Below are 24,414 nucleotides of genomic sequence, written 5' to 3'. Positions count from 1 at the left end.
ATCAAAGAGAAATTCCGTTACAGCTTGAATACAATAAAGCATCTTTCACACGTTTTAGAGGTTTCATTACCACAGTAATTTTAATGCCGAGCAGTTTCTTTTTCCTTTTTGTGCACGTGCATCAACTCATTCTGAAGGGTTTAAACCATGGAGACATACATATCAGGCACACGCAAGTTACAGTTATCTCATTTACAAGAACATTGACCACAAAATATACATTCCAGTATATTCTGTGAAGCGCTTTGAGGCATCTCAATGACATGTTAAAATAGATCTATTTCACCTCCTGTGGAAAGTCTGGTGTAACTCAGTATGAGACTGAATCACCAATTGCACAGTCATTTAATGTGTAGTGTGTGGGATTCAGTGCTGTGGACAGGGAATGTTCAGGAGCAGTAAGCACAATTTCTGAACGTACTGGGAATCTCACAATGCTCTTGTTATTTTCTGCTTTCAGACCTGCTGCAGAGGCAAGCCCACGAACCAGGCAGGGACGATGGCAATGTGGGCAGGAAAGCACCAAGGTGGAAAATGAGTGGGCAGGGCTCATTCTTCCCCCACTGCATCATTTCCATACATTAACAGGGTGAAACCCAACTCTGATCATTATATTGAAAGGCTGCGTATACGAGAATAAAACACTCCATTTCATGTTGAAAGCTTTAAATTCGACTGACAGCAACCTACGGTTTGGACACTAATACAGATCAGGCTCGGCACCTGGAACTATCGTTGCATCTGTTGCTTTTTGATGGAATCGCAGAAGAATCGGAGTTTACGTGGCAGCAGCTTCACGTCCACGGACATGGCCTCATAATCCTCGTTATCTATGCTAAAGAAGCCTTCTGTTCCCTGAGGAGACACAAGGGATCAGTCAACAATTCTGTTTGAGGCTGACACAACACTCTGCAGGACGTGGATTAAAACAACTCTCAGGGAACTTCTTAGTCCGTTCTTTGAATGAAATGTTAAACCGAGGTCCCGCCTGTTTGTTCAGGTGGATCCCATGGCACTATTCAAAAAGAGAAGGCAGTTTCTCCTGGTGTCCCCCCAAAGAAAAATTGGTCACTCCATGGCTGTTTGTGGGACATTGCTGTATGCAAAATACACAGTCAATCCACTTTACAGTATCTTCTGTGAAACGTTTTATGATGCCTCAACAGGGTAATATGGTGCTATGTTAAATGCAAGATTTATTATTATTAGCTCAGTTGCAGAGAATACAGTGGAAATTCACCTCACCAACATTATCACCAGGAATAATGTGGTTAGTTTTTCCAGGTGTTTTATTTCAATAATAAATGTAATCCAGAAATATGACCTCACCAGAGGGGGCAACTCACTGTAGTGGACCAAATTCCAGAGTTCATTTACTGACCTCCTGAATGAGTTTCCACTGAAATCTACATTGGGGAATCCTGGCTTGTTTGGCCGTACTCTTGCCTCCAAGTTACAATGTTGTGGGTTCAAGCCAGATTGGGACTTCGAGCTCATAGTTTCAATGTTACACTGCAATGTGACACTGAGGTGGCCCTACAATACTGGATGTGGCATCCTTTGGATGAGCTGTCCTTCAGATGAGAAGGTTACTGAGGTCCTATCTGCCTGTTCAGGTGTCTTTAAAGATCCCATGACACTATTCAAAAAGAGAAGGGAGGTTCTCCAAAAAGAAGGGACTTCAGACCTTCCAAGGCATTGAGCTGGAAAGGAGCCATGTGCAAGCTTACTCCCAGGTGCTCACTTTAATCCACGGAGCAGCAATGAAAGTCATAGTACTGCCATATCATGAGATCTCAGCAAGAGGCACCTGAGCTGGGAGTATAACACACCCAGTCTTATAAATGCTCGTAATCTCTGACCAACAACGTTTGTATAACGGCCTTTATATAGGGTAGCATCTCGGAGTGATTAACCAACAGAGCCATTCACAGACACTGACTGCTAACTGTCTGTTGAAGGTCACACCTACTCCTGTACGATCATACATCAGGCTGCCACTTAACACTGCTGGTTTAGGAGGCTGCACTCACGGCAACTCCACCATGAGCCCCGCCAGCGGCAGTTTCCCAGCCCACAATGCAATGCTGAAGGAACCCTCAACCTCACCTGTGGAAGCTGCAGCCTGCAACAACTGGCTTGGAGAATCTGGCTGCCCTCAGGACACATGTGTGGCTCAGAGATCTTCTGACTCCTGTCAAGAATCAAGAATAAACTCTGCTCATTACCCTGTCTGGGCCTTCTCGCGCAGTGAAACTTGTTGCGAAAAACAAGTTGTGTACAGAAATGCCTCACAAACAGCCAGGTACGCAGCTGGCTGCCGTGTTTCGGCCACAAAATAGTTAATTCACTTTACAATATATTCTGTGAAGCGCTTTAAGACGTCTCAACGACATGATAAGGCGCTATATCAAATGCAAGGATTATTATTATGACCATTAAAAGGAGCTCAAGCATTGCTACTGTTGCCTCACCCAGGGCATAGCTGTTGTTTCTTGGTTGATAAGCTTGAGACATGGAAAAAAATGATGCTTACCCTGTTGCTAAGAACTCCTCTTTGCTGAGAGTGGCGGGCTCAATACAAACAGTCATGGCATCTTGTGTACGCTGGAGAGACAGGCACAAGCAGTGAGATTGCTGGTTCCATACAAAGCTAAGCAGCACATGATGCAAAGGACACAAAACGATCCAGGAAGTGCAGCAGAATGTTCAAGAAAAACACAAGCTTTCAGCACAGGTAGTGGAGCAAGTAATGACATTGGGTTTTAAGAAACAAAGCACATTCTTGCAAATGAAAAGGACGAGATTGTGACATTGAAGGACTCTTTGGTAACTTTATCGATCCAATGAAACCCTCCCGCCTGAACACCGTGTCGTGCAACCCAAAGCAGGTGAGAGGAAGGGCAGCCCAGCTCCCGCGAGGTCTCACCGTCAGGTCCATCTGCTTGTTCAGTGTGCTTATGGTCACTTCAACTGCAGATGCCTCCACTTCATCCCAGTGCTCTGGCTCCATGGGCACCTGTTCTGCTGCAGAACAGAGAAGGAAGAGTAAACCACAAGCTAACGCTCGCCAGAGATCCACTTCTTTCAATCAGATTCTCCCCTTTTCTAAAGAATTCCCAGCTCCACCATCTTCTCGTCTCCTAAGGAGGTCACTCTGAAACTAAGCGCAGGAATCCTGGGAAGCAGTGAGTGACATCCAGCAGATGAGTATCTGTAGCAGAAAACCAAAGAAGTTAACACGAGGACCCAACTCCCCTCGAGGTTTCATCACATTTAGAGCCGCCCAGCCTCTGCCAGAACGCCCCCCTTCTCCTGTGTCATTATTTCACCACCACCCAACCAATAATAATAAGAATCCATGGATTTGATAAAATACCTTATCACATCGTTGAGACGGTTCAAAGCGCTTCACAAAATACTGTAAAATGGATTGACTGAGTGTTTTGTGGGCAAAACAGGCAGCCAAGTGCGCACAGCAGTGTCCCACATACAGTCAACCCCTTCCCCCCCCCACCCCGAGTGTATTATATTAAAAGTATCTCACCCTCTTTTGGAGATGAGAAGTACAACTCCAGTCTCCTCAAAATCCGCCTCCACAGTCCTGGCCTCGGGGGTTTCTCATCAGATTCCTCTGGCGGTCTCTCTGTGGGGCCCAAGTATGCCAGCGAAGCCCGGTAAACTTGTGGCCATTCCTACATCACAAAGGGTAACAAGATTTGGAGCTAACCATCTACAAGGCAACCCAATTCTAAAGAGTCTTTCTGGGGCACGGGTTTGCTTTTAGCCCGGGACCGCTTTTAATGCGGTCTCCTCTGAATCCACAATTTACTAAACATGCAAACCAGGTAACGTATTGTGTTACAGAATAGTCACCAGGTACAGTTCACTCCAGTTGCACACCGGCCTGTCTTCTCTGGGGCCCCAAGCTGACCAGGAGAATGAAAAGAGCACTTACTCTCCCATGAGCCATTCTACAAAATAGAAATGACAGAACAAGGATGCTGACACAGAGTACCTGAAATGGAAAGCGTTCTACAGGGTGACCAAAAAGTCATGATACCATTACATTGTCTAATAAGTCTTAAAGAAATGATTTGTTTTAGATAATAGGGTAGTTGTCACGATGTTTTGGTCAGCCTGTATTTCCCAGCAATAACACCCCTCACTCTGGTGAGAAGGGAATATGACCACTTACCTTATACATACTGAACAGGTGACAGGCCTTGTCTTTCAGAGGCCCGAGATACCAAAACCTGCAATGAGACAAAATTCAAACAGCAGTTACATGGTGCAGCACAGAGTGCAAGACAGACACAAGGGTAAAGGAGAAATGTGTGATCAACACTGAGGGGATTCATGGCAGAGAGGAGATTTACTCCATACATCTACTCTGTAAACACCCAGCACCTGGCTGGTGTGGACAGCAGTTTGACAGATCCCGTAGACACTCAATCACGATGAGATGTCATTGAAAATGTGCTATTGCTTTGCATGATTGACGTGAAAAGGTACAGTGCACAAAGTGACACAAAGTCACAAGGCAAAGCTGCACCATGGAAAGGGAGGAAGAATAGCTATCTCACAAGTCTGATGGTCTCTAGATCACCTGTGTTCAGTAAAAGCAGCATCCCGGCTCAACAGCGCCTAGGACCGAAGGTGTTGCACAAAGACACTCACACTACGCACAAACACACACATATACACAACAAAATTATATTTATAGAGCGCCTTTCATGTTGGGAGGATGTACCATTGCGCTGGACAGTCAAGGGTCAGGACCCGAGCATGGGGGAGGCGTGAGGTAGGGGTGAGGGAAGGCAGAGAGGTGGGAGGGCAACCAAAGGCATGATTGAAGAGGAGGGTCTCGAGACCGGCCTAGGAGGAGGCAAGGGAGGAAATGAGGCGAAGGGTCTGTGGGATGGAATGTGGGGGCAGAGAGGCTGAAAGCCCGGCCGTCGATGGTAGGGCGGGTCGGGCGGGAGACATGGAGCAGGCCGGAGCCCGCTAAACGGAGGGAGAGGGCAGGTAGGGAGTCGGCAGGTCAGAGAGGTAGGAGGGGGCAAGGCCATGGATGGCCTTGAAAGTGAGGACGAGGATTTTGAATTCTATCCTCTGAGGGATGGGGAGCCAATGGAGTCGGGCGAGGGTGGGAGTGATGGGGTCACGGAGCCTGGTGCGCGAGAGTACATGAGCTGCAGAGTTCGGATGATCTGCAGCTTGTGAAGGGAAGAGTTGGGAAGCTCGATGAAGAGGTAATTTCCATAATCGAGCCTTGATGTGACGAATATGTGGGTAAGCAGCCTGAGGGGTGAAGCAGTGATGGAGTCTGGCAATGTTGTGGAGGTGATGGTAGGCAGTGCTGGTCATGGCGTGGATGTGGAGGAGAAAGGGCAGTTCAGGATCAAACAAGACACCCAGGTTCCTGACTGGCTTAGTGAGGTTGAGTGTGCAGCCGTGGAAGCTGATGCTGCCAGCGCCCGAGGTGCGGAAGCGCTGATGCTAGCCAATCAGGAGGGCCTCGGTCTTGCTGATGTTGAGTAGGAGAAAGTTGTCCCTCGTCCAGGACTTGACGTCGGACAGGCAGTCGGTCAGGACGCCAGTAGTCCCGGAGTTGAGGGTGGAGGTAGAGAGATAGAGTTGGGTGTCAACCGTATACATGTGGAAATTTACCCCATGTCTGCGGATGATGTCACCAAGGGGGAGCATGTAGAGGGTGAAGAGGAGGGGACCGAGACAGAGCCCTGAGGAACACCGCACGAGGCGGTGCGGGGGCTGGAGGAGAAGCCGTTATCTGAGTCAAAGTTGAGGCGGTGTGAAAGGTAGGACCTGAACCAGTCAATGACAGAACCTTGGAGGTTGAGGTGGGAGGAGAGGTGGTGGAGGATTGAATGATCCAGTGTCAAAAGTGGCGGAGAGGTCGAGGAGGTAGAGGGAGCCCTGGTCACACATGGTCAGGACGTCACTTGTGACCTTGACCAGAGCAGTTTCCGAGGTTGGAGATGGGCCGGTAGCTGGATAGCTGTGTTGGGTCAAGGGAAGGTTTCTTTAAGGGGGGGGAGGTGATAGTGGCTGTTTTGAGGGGGTAGGAACAGTGCCAGATGACAGGGAGAGGTTGATGATGTCGGCAAGTAGTGGGGCAAGGAGGTGGAGCTGGAATTTGAGAGGGGTGGGGATGGATTCCAGGGAGCAGGTAGTGGGCTTCATGGAGGATATGGTGGTGATGATAGAGTAGGGGATGACGGGTTCAAAGGTTTTGGACTCGAGGAAGTCCAGCATTTTCTCGCAGTGAGAGTCGGAGGAAAGGATCTGCGAGGCGTGGCAGGCAGAGGAGCCGGGTGGTGGTGGAGATCAGGAGCCTGGGGTTGCCCTTCGCCTTGGCCGAGGCGAGAGTGGAGCGGTAGGTTTTGATGAGGTCCAGCCAGCTGTGCTTGAGACAAGTGTATTCGGCAGCCCGCACCTGGCCCTTGAGTGAGGGAAGCTAGAAGAGTGGAGATGTCAGAGATGAAGGTGGGGGAGGATTTGGGGGGGCAGTAAATTGGGAGAATTTTTAGTGAGAGATGGGAGGGATGGCAGAGGGTAAGGTGTTCAAAGGAGGGGAATGAGCCAGTGGAGTGGGGGGTTAGGGCAAGTGACGCCCTGGAGATGAGGGCCACACCACCGCCACGACGATTGGGGCATGGTAGTGGGTATAGCCGGGTGGTGTGGCCTCAGTGAGGGGGAAGGTTTCCGTGAAGGCCATAATATCAACATTCTCATCGACAACATAAACCCAGCTGAATGACAACAACTTGCACTTATATAGCACCCTCCATGCAGGGCAGATTCTCAGAATGCTTAACAACGGTGGAGTCTGACTCCGAGCTGGGGTGGGAGATGACCGGAAAAGTTGGGAGAAGAGGCAAGGGGGAGGGATTGAGGGATCGTGTTCCAGAGATTCAGGGCGTAGTGATTGATTGCGCAACCTCCAATGGTGGAGCGGAGGGTGCAAGGGACAAGCAGGAGGCCGGTGACAGTTGAGTGGAGGCACCAGGTTTTGAATTGGGGAGTGAGGAGGTTGAGAGATGGCGAGGTGCCAAGGAGTGAAGGAATTTGAACACAAGAGTGAGGAGCTTGAAGTCGATCTGTTCGGTGATGGGGAGACAGTGGAGCCTGGCCAGAACTGGTGAGATGGGGGTACGGAGTTTGGTCCGGGTCAGTATGCAGGCGGCAAAGTTCTGAACGAGCTGGATTTTTTGAATGATGGAGCTGGGGAGGAGTGAGTTTGAGTAATCCAGGCGCGAGGTGAAAAACACATGCACGAGGGTTTCGGCTGCATTTCGGGTAAGGTACAGTTGGAGGTAGGCAATGTGGCAGAGGTAGGCGGTCCTGGTCAAGGACTGGATGTGGGTAAGGAAGGACAACTGGGGTATCTAGATTGCGTACTGGTTCAGTGCATCTGAGGGAGAGCCCAGGGAGATTGTGGAGTTTACATCCGCAGGAGTGAAGACCTTGATGGGAGCCAAGAAATATGGCTTCCATCTTCCACATTCAACTATAGGAAGTTTACGCTCATCCAGGCCCTTATGTCTACCAGGCAAGTGATAAAACATTGGTGGACCTGGAGTTGGTACTGGAGGAGGCAAAGTAGATTTGTGTGTCATCCGCATACATGTGGAGGTTTACCCCCTGTCTGCAGATGACATCGCTCAGCGGGAGCATATAGATGAGGAAAAGAAGAGGGCCAAGGATGGAGCACTGGGGACCCCGCAGGTGACTCCAAGGGAGCGAGAGGAGAAACCATTTGCCGAGATGAAGTGGAGATGAACAAAGTGTTCAAAGGAATGAGCATGCTGGACACACTAATATTGGACAATGTTATCTGCACAGGCCTCTCTTCTCTCTGTCTATGTCAGTGGACAAAAAGTACAGAACATTGAAGTACATTTCCCTCTTCAACACTGCACAGCAGCAGCACTCTGGGACTGAGATCACGCTCCCCAGACAAGGGCACAACCATTTGAACCACATTTACATTTGAGCTTACCATTAACACAACACATTAACGCAGACGTTAACACATGTATACTTACTTGCTGAGTTTGCTACTCGCGTCTCTGTATGCTCCCCACCGGAGGCCAGTCACAGCAAACACTGGCTGCTCTTTGTCACCCTTGAAACAAGATGAGAAAAGCAATGAGTTTCACTAGTCGTTACACTTCATGTGGCCAGGAACAACAGGGCGAACAGGACTCACCGACAGCTCACTGCCCTACAAACCACTCTCCCCTCTGCATCTTCTGTTATTGTCCGAACACCCCTGCTCTGCTCCAAAATGTGAGTTGAAAGGTACAAAGCACACCTGATGTGTGGCCATTTAAACCCAGTGCCAGATCAGCAGAACAAGATCAAAAAGATCCCTGGTTTCACATAGGTCAACTAGGATTATGCGAATGTCATTGTTCTAATACCTCACACTGTAAATTGGTCTGACTGATTCTGGAGATTTGATGAATGTGCTCCCCATCATCTCCTCCCTGATCTGCTGCACACGCTGCTGTATGCTTCACACTGGATCATACCGCTCATTGTACCAAGGATACACATTAGGTCACACATGGGGTGCTTTCCACGTGGGATGTTAAAAATCCTGTGGCCCAATTGGAAAAGGTAAGAACTTCTCCAGGTGTCTTGGCCAACTATCCTTCAATTGTTCATCCACCAGTGGTCATTTGTGGGACAATGCTGTGCTCAGTTCTCAGGAGGGGTAGGGATAGAGAATGGGTAACTATTTGTTCTGGTCAAGATTGGGCCAAAATAAATATTTTTAAGTAAGAAGCATGAAATGAAGGATAAAATAGTTTACTTATTCACCTTAATCTCCAGGACATCCAAGGTAACAGTCTCTCCCTTCAGGATGGCAAGTGTAGCGTGCACAATGTGTCTGCAACAAGCAGAAATGGAGAGAATGACCAATAATGCGATAGTGACTGAAAATGGGGTGTTTATTAGCGCTCAATATTAATCCTTGCATTTGACAAGCACTGTCGGGAGGACACCTCAAAGCACTTCACAGGGTTTACTACAAGGTAATGTGACCCTGGATTTTGCAGACAGCATCACTATCCATGGTTGCACGTTTGCACACTCCACCTTACCAAGCTAGTCTGGAGCCTTGGTGTCTTGTTTGACCCTCATCTATCCTTTCCACCCCACATCCGTGCCATGACCCGCTCTGCCTTCCCCCACCTCCGCAACATTGCTCAGCTCTGCCATTGTCTCACACCGGGCGCCGAAACCCTCATACATGCTTTCATTACATCGAGGCTTGACTATGCAAACTCCTTGCTTGTCGGCCTCTCCAACTCTCCTCGCTCCATACCCTGCAGATCATCCAGTACTCATGTCCTCATGCCCATGTCCTCTCCCATACCAGGCTCCATGACCCTATCACCCCATCCTCGCCCGACTCCACTGGCTTCCCATCACACAGAGGATACAGTTCAAGATCTTGGTCTTCACCTTCAAAGCCCTTCATGGTCCCCAATAACTCTGCGACCTCCTAACCCCCTACCATCCTGCTCGCTCCCTCCGCTCAGCAGGCTCTGGCCTGCTTCACGTCCCCCACCTCGCTTGCCCCACTATTGGAGGCGAGCCTTCTGCCCCGCTGCCCCCACCTTCTGGAACTCCATCCCGCAGTCCCTCCGCCTTGCCCCCACCCTTGCCTCTTTCAAGACCCTCTTCTTCGACCTTGCCTTCGATCATCCTGCTGCCCCCCGCCCTCCCCATCCCAATCCCCCGTTCGGGTCCAAAACTCTTGACTGTCCAGGGCCTTGGGATGTCCTCCTGATGTGAAAGACACTATACAAATATAATTTTGTTATTGTTGTTAAAGGCTGGCCTGCTTCCTGTTGGGAGGCTACACAGAATTCACAGGCCCCTGCGCGCACATAAAGATCACTTGAGCAGCTGAGAATCACACCAGGTGGCTGCTGAAGAACAGAATCTTCATTCAGGACTATACATATTATTATTATTATTAATTCAGGACAGTAACTCACCGGGTTTTCTCATCAATGGCAGGATACAGTGTCTGACTCAGAGAGTTCATGTTCCCCAGTGGAATGAATCCAATGGGGATTTTGCTGAAGTTATTCTAGAAAGTGGAGTCGAAGCACAACAAACTCACCGTCAGTGTGAGTGAGGCTCAGGGGCGCCGGGGCGAGTGAGGGGTGCCAGGGAGGCTCAGGGGCGCCGGGGCGAGTGAGGGGCGCCGGGCCGAGTGAGGGGCGCCGGGGAGGCTCAGGGGTGCCGGGGCGAGTGAGGGGCGCCGGGGCAAGTGAGGGGCGCCGGGGCGAGTGAGGGGCGCCGGTGAGGCTCAGGGGCGCCGGGGCAAGTGAAGGGCGCCGGGGCGAGTGAGGGGCGCTGCGGTGAGTGAGGGGCGCCGGGGCGAGTGAGGGGCGCCGGGGCGAGTGAGGGGCGCCAGGGAGGCTCGGGTGCCGGGGCGAGTGAGGGGCGCCGGGGTGAGTGAGGGGCGCCGGGGTGAGTGAGGGGCTCCGGGGCGAGTGAGGGTGAGGATGTCAGTGAAGGTCAGGGTGTCAGTGGGAGTGAGGGGTGTCAGTCAGGGACGCAGGGGTCTCAATCAGCATTTGGATGGAATGGGAGGACACAGCACAACAGAGAAACGTTACAGGAATGTTCCACATCCCCTGCTATTCCCGCCTTCAGCCTTTCTGCCCCCATCCTTTGGAACTCCATCCTTGGATCCCTCTGCCTTGCCCCCTCCCTCACCTCGTTCAAGGCCCGTCTCTAGACCTTCCTCTTTGATTGTGCCACCCCCACACATTCTCGATTCCAATCTGTAGCCTGGGTGCAAACTCTTAACTGTCCAATGCCTTGGGATGTCCTTCCGACATGAAAGGTGCTTTTCAAATGTGATTTGTTGTTGAAAGTGACAGCACAAAGATGGAAGACAAGTGAACATAGCTTACCACATCTGCTCGCCGGAGTAGTCCTGTTACAACCTAATAATGTGAGAGAGGCAGGCAGTAAACATGTGCTACACAGTCAGTAATATCGCAACCCACTCGCACTAATCCCTTTCTATTCCACCAGCTGCAGACAACCCATCTCAAATCTCAAATTTGGTTCAGTGCAGATGTGCTAGGAAAAATCTTGACGGATTTACTGTATTTGAATTTATGTCAACTCTCTGCTCTTATACGTCAGTGACATCAGCTGCAGCTTCCTGCTCAGAGATTTCTCAGCACAAACCCACACAACAGGCAGCCTAGTATGTCCGCACTGTGTGATTTTTTTCTCCTTCACGGTATGGTACTGGCATATCATGTCGTCACACTGACCAAAAAACTGATGAAAATATTCCCTATCAGCTGAACTGGGACCCTTCCCCAGCACCCACACGCTGCCCCACTTGAAGCACAACCACAACAGTTGTTCTGCCACCTGTTCCTACCTCCTGCAGAGTGCCATCTCCACCAGCAACAATGATCAGATCAGTGTCTTCAACCAGCTCCAGCAGCTTCTTTGCCTGTCCTTCATAGTCTGTCTGTAACACAAGCCAAGGCAGACTCAAAGAGGGATACGAGGTGTCACTCGCTCCTTCCATAACAATGGTGGCATTGAGAATCATTTTAACCACTGTTTCAACCAACCAAGGGGAAAATAAGCAGAATGTATGTCAGTCAGCTGCTCCTTCACAGCAAACATGGACAATAGTGAGGGAGACAGCGAAGACCTTCAGTATGGCAGCATAGACAGAGATGCTAGTGAGGAAAGGTAGTAGTTTCATTTCTTTCACACTGGCTTGGTTTACTATCCAGTGAAGAGCCTCAGCTGATCTTAGCAACTTGCTGTATGGGGAATCATAGATTCCCAAACGTATAGTGACAATCCTCAGCACAGTGCTGAAGCCCCAGAGGGAACATGTGAGCCAGCAGGTTGCAGGTGGTGGCATTCACCCATCAGAAATCCAACAGTGCGATCAGGAATTGAAAGAAAACAAGAAATGCATCATTTATTGTCGTCATAAAGCGGTGAGTCACAGAGCTCCACCGACAACACTTACAGCAGAACGCAAATCTTCAAAAAACAAAGGCCCTGCAGCAGAGCACTCCTTTTCAAGCACAACAGTCCTGACTTCCAGTCTGAGGAGAGGGAGACCTGCACTTTTAAAGGAACATATTTTCAAACCGTTTCCCCAAACATATTTTCCCTCCCTCCATCTGTCCGCTCCCTCCGCGTAGCTCTGCAGGCACTAGCTCGCTCCATGTCCTCCGCCTTGCCCGCCCTACCATTGATGTCAGGCCTTCAGCCCCATCCACTGGAATTCCCTTTGCTTAGCCCCTTCGCTTCATCCCCTCCGTTGCCTCCTTCAAGGGCTTGCTCTTGCAAAGAGCTCTTTGATTGGGCCTTTGGTCACCCTCCTACCCTCCACCCCTCCTGATCACAACCTCCAGCTCCAGCTGACTGTCCAGTACCTTGGGACATCCTCCCAACTAAGTGTAATTTGATATTTGTGAACCCATTATGAAATTAGGGGCCAGAAGTTCCACCTGTGAAACCATTCTGTCCTAAAATTTACGAATTGTGTAAAAATATTAAATTGTCTATATTTGGAAACAAGTTCCTTCTCAAAATGGTGGAAAACTAGCTTCCAAATTAAGAATTTTAGCCTATTCCATCAAACTTAAATTTTAAGATGAGTTTAAGACATGGTAGAATTCTGGAGAAGAACATTTATGGGTACAAATATACGGCATATATATATTTATATAATCCACTTCACAGCAAATCCTGTGAAGAGCTTTGAGACGTCTCAATGACCGTGATAAGGCGCTACGTCAAATGCAATGATTATCATCATTATTATTAATAAGGGGCATTTGGCTCAATACACAAAACTGTGGAATTCACTCATGCAATCTCAATCGGGTGATCTCTCATTTTCTATACAATATCTCTTGGTTTCTTGCCCCTCACTCCCAGGTTTTAGCATTCTCAGTGTTATTTTAGGCATATAAATTCCTGCCCTTACCTTAACTACATTTACATCAAATCCAGAGAGGTGTAAAATTGGTGCTGCATTTTTCTCAAAGAGGTTTCTTGCTTTCCTACAGAGACGAAACGTACAAAACATTATCAGTCAGAGTATACTGACAGAAATACTGTTCTAACAGTAATAGTTGACAAAGGCAACACATGTTGTAACACTGTTATTCTCTTTATTGGCTGTTGGTGGGACATTGCTGTGCATAAATTGGCTGCTGCGTTCGCCTACACAAATACAGTCAGTGCACTTTACTGAAAATGCTTTGAGATGTTTTGGGACGATAAAGCACAATATCAATGCAAGGAAGATTCTGATGAAACAGTTGATGGCAAGCTGCTTCTCTAACATACAAAGGTCCATACTGAGTTAATAATAATGCTTGCATTTGATATAACGCCTTATCAAGTTGTTGAGATGTCTCAAAGCACTTCACAGGATATTTTTTTGGGGGCGATTTATTGGCCAGGACACGAGGAGAAAGAAATTCCCTTTTCTTTTCAATTAGTGCCAGGGGATCATTATATTCAGATGGGGCATCAGTTTAACGTCTTGTCTGAAGGACGAAACCTCCGACAATGCATCTCCATCCCTCAGAGAATAGAATTAAAAATCCTTGTCCTCACTTTCAAGGCCTTCCACGGACTTACCCCCTCCTACATCTCTGACCTGCTGACCCTCTATCAACCTGTCCGTTCCTTCCGCTCAGCAGGCACAGGCCTGCTCCATGTCTCCCATCCGACCCGCCCTACCTTTGGTGGCCAGGCTCTCAGCTTCTCTGCCCCCACTCTTTGGAACTCCATCCCCCAATCCCTTCTCCTTGCTGCCTCTCTTACCTCCTTTAAGGCACGGTTCAAGACCCTCCTTTTTGACCTTGCCTTCAGCTGCCTTCCCTCATGCCAACCCTGCCCCCCACGCTCAAGTCCTGATCCCTGACTGTTCAGCGCATTACAAATGTAATTTTGTTGTTGTTGTTGAAGGCATTACTTACCCATTGCAAGCAGCAGGATTGAGAAAGACTGTCGCTTTCTTAACTTTGGCACTGACTGGCAGAAGCTGGTCCCCATATTCCTAAACACAAACATAGAAAACTCAGTTCAAGAGGTAAATTCTAGGTGTTGACCCTGGATGCGGTCAAAGATAAAATTAAATCTTTCATTTGACCTGTAAAATTGGAATTTAAATATCTCTACAGTATTACGCAACAAACTGGCCTTACCCCAGACGTGGGGAGAAGAAGCAGTGATTTAATTACAATTTATTAATTATTAATTAAATTAATCACATATTTTAACAACTATCCAATCCGTTGGCTGAAAGGATTAGATGCTTACGTCTATATGGCTCCCAAATATTTAAATTCCAATTTCACAAGTCAAATGAAAGATTTACTGAACGGATCGATTTCAAGATCAATCTCTCAATCGTTTTTAAATCCCTTCATGCCCTCGCACCTCCCTACGTATCTGACCTGCTTAAACCCCAGGCCACCACCGCTGCCTCCAGCCTCCTGTTTGTCCCTCGTCCCCTCTTCGCCACCATCAGTGGCTGTGTCTTCAGCCACTACACCCCGAAACTCTGAAACTCTCTCCCTCAATCCCGCTCCATCTTGCCTCCTCCCTCCCCACCTTCAACTCTCACCTAAAGATGTTCCTTTTTGATCGTGATTATTGCCAGGAAGGGAAGGACCAATTTTATTGAGAAGATTGTGGCCAGAACACCAGGGGGCAATGGGATCTTTAAAGTCCACCTCAACAGGATCCTCAGTTTTTAACATCTCATCTAAAGGACAGCAACTCTGGCAATGCAGCGCTCTGCCAGCCCTGCCCAGGAGTGTCAGCCTGGACTGTGAGGTCTAAGTCCTGATGCGGAGACCTGTAGCTCAGTGGTTAGAGCACTCACCTCGCAAGCAAGAGACCTGGGTTCGGTTCTCGGCAGGGGGCGGAACCTTGGGTAAGTAAGTTTCCTTACTCCACATGCCTAATAATAATCCCCCAAGAAAAAAAATAATAAATTGGTCACTTCAATCCACGCCTGTTTGTGGGATGCTGTTGTGCACAATTGGCTGCCGCGTTTTGCCCACAACATACAGTCAATTCACTTTACAGTATATTCTGTGAAGCGCTTTGAAATGTCTCGAAGACGTGGAAAGGCATTATATCAAATGCAAGGATTATTTATTATTTTGTGCAACTTGAACCATAGCCTTCTGACTCAATGGTGAGAGCGCTATCGACCTGGACAGATGGACACGAATAGAAAATAATGAACTTATTTCCCAGAAGACAGCACAAAGAATAACACAAACTCCCTCCCTTTAAGAAATGCTCCTCCCCCACATGCTGACCCTGAATTGTTTGACTCAAAAGTGGCCAAGGGAAATACTACTCAGAGGAGAGTTCTCAGGCAGACTTACCTTTGCTTCCTGACATGCTGCCCTGCGCAAGAGGCTGTCACTGAATCAAAAAGAAAAGTGGGTTAAGAAATGCTTCAAGATTCACATCGTCTAAATCAACTGACTGAAAGGGTATCACCTGCAGGGCTTCCCCCAACAGCCACACTCACGGAAGCCATGCTGCATGAGCCAGAATCATACTCAGCTCACCATAGACCTCAACGTGTGAAACAACACTCCACTCTGATAACAGTGGTGAACATCCCAGATACTGCCAGTTATCATCCAGCGTTACTAATAAATAATATTTGAAAATGAATGACTATTATTACTTGGTTCAGGCTTTGTTTCAGCAAAAAAANTCCTGCACGAACAATACAATTATCTCAGTACCTCACATCATTGCAATATTAATCTATACTAATAAAGACAAAATGTTTGTCTGTGTGTCTGTCTGTCTGCCAATAATGCAATAACCGATTGACGTAGAGACATGATTTATACTTTATCGAAAAGGTCTTGCAAGGGCATGGACATATTTTCATGTCATGGGCATATTTTCAGGGATGTCTTATTGTTGATGAGCTGTGACCTAAACAAGATCATCACACATGTATGGACTCCAAAAAAGGATTCCTTCCAACAGGAGTCTTCCCACTGAGTCCTCCCAATTGGAGTCCTCCAACTGAGTTTTCCCACTAAGTCTTCCCACAGGAATCCTCCGAATAACATATTTTCTTAATCTTATGGGATAAAGATGCCTAGGAAGTGAAGGTAAAATCTTTCAAGGACAAATAAAAATGCCAAACGAAAGGGCAAAGGCCAATTAAATGAAACTGAAGAACAAAGAACATCACGGTTAGACTTCGACACAGAAAGGCATCCAAGAACATGGCAAAATGAGTTGCCTGCTCAAAGAACAGCACAGCCGGACTTGAATGCTGAAAAGCATGCAAGAACACAGCAAAATGATGCCCAGCAGCAGAGGTCACTCCATTTAGCTGTGCTCAACTATGCCTTGCAATAACTCGAGGACCTGGTGGATCATACAGTACGCCCCGTCAGTTATCATAGCTTTCATAGGATCTTCTATCGTTGATGAGCTATGACCCAAACAAGCTCATCGCACATGTATGGCATGTTTGTGAGTGGTATCACTGAAACCCATTTTCAAGATTGGATCCTTTGGTTGCAAGCATAGCTGCAATGGGTACAGCTAGCAACTAATAAAACAAGAAAACACAACACTGATATCCTCACTGGAACACTGTCTCCAATCACAGAAATACAGTGATACCCTCACGGTCTGCACTCACAGTAGCAACAATGATAAATTACATTTGTATAGTGCCTAACATGTCAGGAGGCTGTCCTAAGGCGCTGTACAATTAGGGATCCGCACTCGAGCTGGTGGCTGCGATTAGGAGTGGAAGGCGGAAATGTTGGGGGTAGGAGGCTGACCAAAGGCACATTTGAAGAGGAGGGTCTTGAGATGGGTCTTGGTGGGGCGGGCAAGGTGGGGGACATGAAGCAGGCCAGAGCCCGCTAAGGGGAGGGAGCGCATGGGTTGGCAGCGGGTAAGGAAGGAGATCACAGAGGTAGGGAGGAGCAAGGTATGAAGGGCTTTGAAGGTGAGCACCAGGATCTTGAACTGTAACCTCTGAGTGATGAGGAGTCAGTGGAGCCGGGCGAGGATCATAGAATCATAGAATTATACAGCACAGAAGGAGGCTATTCGGCCCATCGTGTCTGTGCCGGCTCTTTTAAAAGAGCTTCCAAATCAATCACACCCCCCGCTCTCTCCGCATAGCCCTGCAAACTTGCCCCCCCCCCCCAGATAATTATCTAGGGGGGTGATAATGGAGCTGATAGGGTCGCGGAGTCTGGTGCGGGAGAGAACACTACCTACACTCACAGTAACACTGTGATACGCACTACCCCCACTCACAGTAACATTGTGATACCCACTGCCCACACACAGTAACACTGTGATACCCACTGCCCACACTCACAGTAACACTGTGATACCCACTGCCCACACTCACAGTAACAGTGATACCCACTGCCCACACTCACAGTAACACAGTGATACCCACTGCCCACACCACACAGTAACACAGTGATACCCACTGCCCACACACACAGTAACACAGTGATACCCACTGCCCACACTCACAGTAACAGTGATACCCACTGCCCACACTCACAGTAACACAGTGATACCCACTGCCCACACTCACAGTAACACTGTGATACCCACTGCCCACACTCACAGTAACACAGTGATACCCACTGCCCACACTCACAGTAACACAGTGATACCCACTGCCCACACACAGTAACACAGTGATACCCACTGCCCACACTCACACAGTAACCACAGTCACAGTGATACCCACTGCCCACACTCACAGTAACACAGTGATACCCACTGCCCACACACACAGTAACACAGTGATACCCACTGCCCACACTCACAGTAACACAGTGATACCCACTGCCCACACTCACAGTAACACAGTGATACCCACTGCCCACACTCACAGTAACACAGTGATACCCACTGCCCAACACTCACAGTAACACTGTGATACCCACTGCCCACACTCACAGTAACACAGTGATACCCACTGCCCACACACACAGAACAGTGAAACCCACTGCCCACACTCACAGTAACACAGTGATACCCACTGCCCACACTCACAGTAACACAGTGATACCCACTGCCCACACTCACAGTAACACAGTGATACCCACTGCCCACACTCACAGTAAACAGTGATACCCACTGCCCACACTCACAGTAACAGTGATACCCACTGCCCACACTCACAGTAACACAGTGATACCCACTGCCCACACTCACAGTAACAGTGATACCCACTGCCCACACTCACAGTAACACAGTGATACCCACTGCCCACACTCACAGTAACACAGTGATACCCACTGCCCACACTCACAGTAACACAGTGATACCCACTGCCCACACTCACAGTAACACAGTGATACCCACTGCCCACACTCACAGTAACACAGTGATACCCACTGCCCACACTACAGTAAAAAAAAAAAACACTGCCCACACTCACAGTAACACAGTGATACCCACTGCCCACACTCACAGTAACACAGTGATACCCACTGCCCACACTCACAGTAACACAGTGATACCCACTGCCCACACTCACAGTAACAGTGATACCCACTGCCCACACTCACAGTAACACAGTGATACCCACTGCCCACACTCACAGTAACACAGTGATACCCACTGCCCACACTCACAGTAACACAGTGATACCCACTGCCCACACTCACAGTAACACAGTGATACCCACTGCCCACACTCACAGTAACACAGTGATACCCACTGCCCACACACAGTAACACAGTGATACCCACTGCCCACACTCACAGTAACACAGTGATACCCACTGCCCACACTCACAGTAACACAGTGATACCCACTGCCCACACTCACAGTAACACAGTGATACCCACTGCCCACACTCACAGTAACAGTGATACCCACTGCCCACACTCACAGTAACACAGTGATACCCACTGCCCACACTCACAGTAACACAGTGATACCCACTGCCCACACTCACAGTAACACAGTGATACCCACTGCCCACACACAGTAACAGTGATACCCACTGCCCACACACAGTAACACAGTGATACCCACTGCCCACACTCACAGTAACACAGTGATACCCACTGCCCACACACACAGTAACACAGTGATACCCACTGCCCACACACACAGTAACACAGTGATACCCACTGCCCACACTCACAGTAACACAGTGATACCCACTGCCCACACTCACAGTAACAGTGATACCCACTGCCCACACTCACAGTAACACAGTGATACCCACTGCCCACACTCACAGTAACACAGTGATACCCACTGCCCACACTCACAGTAACACAGTGATACCCACTGCCCACACTCACAGTAACACAGTGATACCCACTGCCCACACTCACAGTAACACAGTGATACCCACTGCCCACACTCACAGTAACACAGTGATACCCACTGCCCACACTCACAGTAACACAGTGATACCCACTGCCCACACACAGTAACAGTGATACCCACTGCCCACACTCACAGTAACACAGTGATACCCACTGCCCACACTCACAGTAACACAGTGATACCCACTGCCCACACTCACAGTAACACAGTGATACCCACTGCCCACACACAGTAACACAGTGATACCCACTGCCCACACTCACAGTAACAGTGATACCCACTGCCCACACACAGTAACACAGTGATACCCACTGCCCACACACAGTAACACAGTGATACCCACTGCCCACACTCACAGTAACACAGTGATACCCACTGCCCACACTCACAGTAACAGTGATACCCACTGCCCACACTCACAGTAACACAGTGATACCCACTGCCCACACACACAGTAACACAGTGATACCCACTGCCCACACTCACAGTAACACAGTGATACCCACTGCCCACACTCACAGTAACACAGTGATACCCACTGCCCACACTCACAGTAACACAGTGATACCCACTGCCCACACTCACAGTAACACAGTGATACCCACTGCCCACACTCACAGTAACAGTGATACCCACTGCCCACACACAGTAACACAGTGATACCCACTGCCCACACTCACAGTAACACAGTGATACCCACTGCCCACACTCACAGTAACACAGTGATACCCACTGCCCACACTCACAGTAACACAGTGATACCCACTGCCCACACTCACAGTAACACAGTGATACCCACTGCCCACACTCACAGTAACCAGTGATACCCACTGCCCACACTCACAGTAACACAGTGATACCCACTGCCCACACTCACAGTAACCAGTGATACCCACTGCCCACACTCACAGTAACACAGTGATACCCACTGCCCACACTCACAGTAACACAGTGATACCCACTGCCCACACTCACAGTAACACAGTGATACCCACTGCCCACACTCACAGTAACACAGTGATACCCACTGCCCACACCACAGTAACACAGTGATACCCACCCCCCCGCACTGCCCACACTCACAGTAACACAGTGATACCCACTGCCCACACTCACAGTAACACAGTGATACCCACTGCCCACACTCACAGTAACACAGTGATACCCACTGCCCACACTCACAGTAACACAGTGATACCCACTGCCCACAACACAGTAACAGTGATACCCACTGCCCACACTCACAGTAACCAGTGATACCCACTGCCCACACTCACAGTAACACAGTGATACCCACTGCCCACACTCACAGTAACACAGTGATACCCACTGCCCACACTCACAGTAACACAGTGATACCCACTGCCCACACTCACAGTAACACAGTGATACCCACTGCCCATCACAGTAACACAGTGATCACCCACACACAGTAACACAGTGATACCCACTGCCCACACTCACAGTAACACAGTGATACCCACTGCCCACACACACAGTAACACAGTGATACCCACTGCCCACACACAGTAACACAGTGATACCCACTGCCCACACTCACAGTAACAGTGATACCCACTGCCCACACTCACAGTAACACAGTGATACCCACTGCCCACACTCACAGTAACACAGTGATACCCACTGCCCACACTCACAGTAACACAGTGATACCCACTGCCCACACACACAGTAACACAGTGATACCCACTGCCCACACTCACAGTAACAGTGATACCCACTGCCCACACTCACAGTAACACAGTGATACCCACTGCCCACACTCACAGTAACACAGTGATACCCACTGCCCACACACACAGTAACAGTGATACCCACTGCCCACACTCACAGTAACAGTGATACCCACTGCCCACACTCACAGTAACACAGTGATACCCACTGCCCACACTCACAGTAACACAGTGATACCCACTGCCCACACTCACAGTAACACAGTGATACCCACTGCCCACACTCACAGTAACACAGTGATACCCACTGCCCACACACACAGTAACACAGTGATACCCACTGCCCACACTCACAGTAACACAGTGATACCCACTGCCCACACTCACAGTAACACAGTGATACCCACTGCCCACACTCACAGTAACACAGTGATACCCACTGCCCACACTCACAGTAACACAGTGATACCCACTGCCCACACTCACAGTAACACAGTGATACCCACTGCCCACACTCACAGTAACACAGTGATACCCACTGCCCACACTCACAGTAACACAGTGATACCCACTGCCCACACTCACAGTAACACAGTGATACCCACTGCCCACACACAGTAACAGTGATACCCACTGCCCACACTCACAGTAACACAGTGATACCCACTGCCCACACTCACAGTAACAGTGATACCCACTGCCCACACTCACAGTAACACAGTGATACCCACTGCCCACACTCACAGTAACACAGTGATACCCACTGCCCACACTCACAGTAACACAGTGATACCCACTGCCCACACTCACAGTAACACAGTGATACCCACTGCCCACACTCACAGTAACACAGTGATACCCACTGCCCACACTCACAGTAACACAGTGATACCCACTGCCCACACTCACAGTAACAGTGATACCCACTGCCCACACACACAGTAACACAGTGATACCCACTGCCCACACTCACAGTAACACAGTGATACCCACTGCCCACACTCACAGTAACACAGTGATACCCACTGCCCACACACACAGTAACACAGTGATACCCACTGCCCACACTCACAGTAACACAGTGATACCCACTGCCCACACTCACAGTAACACAGTGATACCCACTGCCCACACTCACAGTAACACAGTGATACCCACTGCCCACACTCACAGTAACACAGTGATACCCACTGCCCACACTCACAGTAACACAGTGATACCCACTGCCCACACTCACAGTAACAGTGATACCCACTGCCCACACTCACAGTAACACAGTGATACCCACTGCCCACACTCACAGTAACACAGTGATACCCACTGCCCACACTCACAGTAACACAGTGATACCCACTGCCCACACTCACAGTAACACAGTGATACCCACTGCCCACACACACAGTAACACAGTGATACCCACTGCCCACACTCACAGTAACACAGTGATACCCACTGCCCACACTCACAGTAACACAGTGATACCCACTGCCCACACTCACAGTAACACAGTGATACCCACTGCCCACACTCACAGTAACAGTGATACCCACTGCCCACACACACAGTAACACAGTGATACCCACTGCCCACACTCACAGTAACACAGTGATACCCACTGCCCACACTCACAGTAACACAGTGATACCCACTGCCCACACACACAGTAACAGTGATACCCACTGCCCACACTCACAGTAACACAGTGATACCCACTGCCCACACACACAGTAACACAGTGATACCCACTGCCCACACACACAGTAACACAGTGATACCCACTGCCCACACACACAGTAACACAGTGATACCCACTGCCCACACACACAGTAACAGTGATACCCACTGCCCACACTCACAGTAACACAGTGATACCCACTGCCCACACACACAGTAACAGTGATACCCACTGCCCACACTCACAGTAACACAGTGATACCCACTGCCCACACACACAGTAACACAGTGATACCCACTGCCCACACACACAGTAACACAGTGATACCCACTGCCCACACTCACAGTAACACAGTGATACCCACTGCCCACACTCACAGTAACACAGTGATACCCACTGCCCACACACAGTAACACAGTGATACCCACTGCCCACACTCACAGTAACACAGTGATACCCACTGCCCACACACACAGTAACAGTGATACCCACTGCCCACACTCACAGTAACACAGTGATACCCACTGCCCACACCCACAGTAACACAGTGATACCCACTGCCCACACTCACAGTAACAGTGATACCCACTGCCCACACTCACAGTAACAGAGTGATACCCACTGCCCACACTCACAGTAACACAGTGATACCCACTGCCCACACTCACAGTAACACAGTGATACCCACTGCCCACACTCACAGTAACACAGTGATACCCACTGCCCACACACAGTAACACAGTGATACCCACTGCCCACACTCACAGTAACACAGTGATACCCACTGCCCACACTCACAGTAACACAGTGATACCCACTGCCCACACTCACAGTAACACAGTGATACCCACTGCCCACACACACAGTAACACAGCGATACCCACTGCCCACACGCACAGTAACACAGTGATACCCACTGCCCACACACACAGTAACACAGTGATACCCACTGCCCACACACACAGTAACACAGTGATACCCACTGCCCACACTCACAGTAACACAGTGATACCCACTGCCCACACTCACAGTAACACAGTGATACCCACTGCCCACACTCACAGTAACAGTGATACCCACTGCCCACACTCACAGTAACACAGTGATACCCACTGCCCACACACACAGTAACACAGTGATACCCACTGCCCACACTCACAGTAACAGTGATACCCACTGCCCACACTCACAGTAACAGTGATACCCACTGCCCACACTCACAGTAACAGTGATACCCACTGCCCACACTCACAGTAACACAGTGATACCCACTGCCCACACACAGTAACAGTGATACCCAGTGCCTTCTCTCACAGTATCGCTGCCCCTCACCAGTGTCTGTTGTACACCCACTTTGCTCCGCAGCTGAGAGCACAGACCCCGAACGTGCTTTTTTTCCAGTGGTTGCGGACGGTCCTGAGGAGCCTCGCCATGTCCGCTGGTGTGTGTGAGGCCCTGTGAGCGCCGCTCCCGCCGCTCCCCCCGACAGTCCTGTCCGTCCACAAAGAGGTCCGACGGAGCGCGGTGCGCGCTCTCTGTGTTCCGCGGTGTCCCCGCAGTGCTGTGTATGGAGGGCTCAGCAGCTCAGGCGCTTCTGTGGAG

General features: G+C 49.4%; 1 protein-coding gene across 2 annotated transcripts; it reads right to left on the bottom strand.

The window, feature by feature from the left end:
- Positions 1–57: 57 nt before the first annotated feature.
- On the bottom strand, positions 58–24,319 carry agk (acylglycerol kinase). Of its 2 annotated transcripts, none has more exons than XM_007905094.2 (15): positions 24,145–24,319; positions 15,465–15,504; positions 14,040–14,119; positions 13,037–13,112; positions 11,456–11,548; positions 10,971–11,003; positions 10,041–10,135; positions 8,854–8,923; positions 8,073–8,152; positions 4,199–4,256; positions 3,548–3,695; positions 2,930–3,027; positions 2,537–2,607; positions 2,110–2,194; positions 58–855 (listed from the first exon to the last, which is right to left on the bottom strand). In XM_007905094.2, exons 1-15 carry the CDS (start codon positions 24,243–24,245, stop codon positions 730–732), a joined length of 1,254 nt encoding a protein of 417 aa, XP_007903285.1. In that variant the 5' UTR covers positions 24,246–24,319; the 3' UTR covers positions 58–729. The 2 variants fall into 2 exon arrangements, with proteins under 2 accessions (XP_007903285.1, XP_007903286.1); XM_007905095.2 differs by having other exon boundaries at positions 2,930–3,024.
- Positions 24,320–24,414: the final 95 nt, after the last annotated feature.

Source organism: Callorhinchus milii, unplaced genomic scaffold (genome assembly GCF_018977255.1).
Source record: "Callorhinchus milii isolate IMCB2004 unplaced genomic scaffold, IMCB_Cmil_1.0 Scaffold5, whole genome shotgun sequence".
NCBI classification, from domain to species: Eukaryota; Metazoa; Chordata; class Chondrichthyes; order Chimaeriformes; family Callorhinchidae; genus Callorhinchus; species Callorhinchus milii.
The sequence above is the reverse complement of the archived record's forward strand: the minus strand, read 5'-3'. Positions and strand labels throughout refer to the sequence as shown.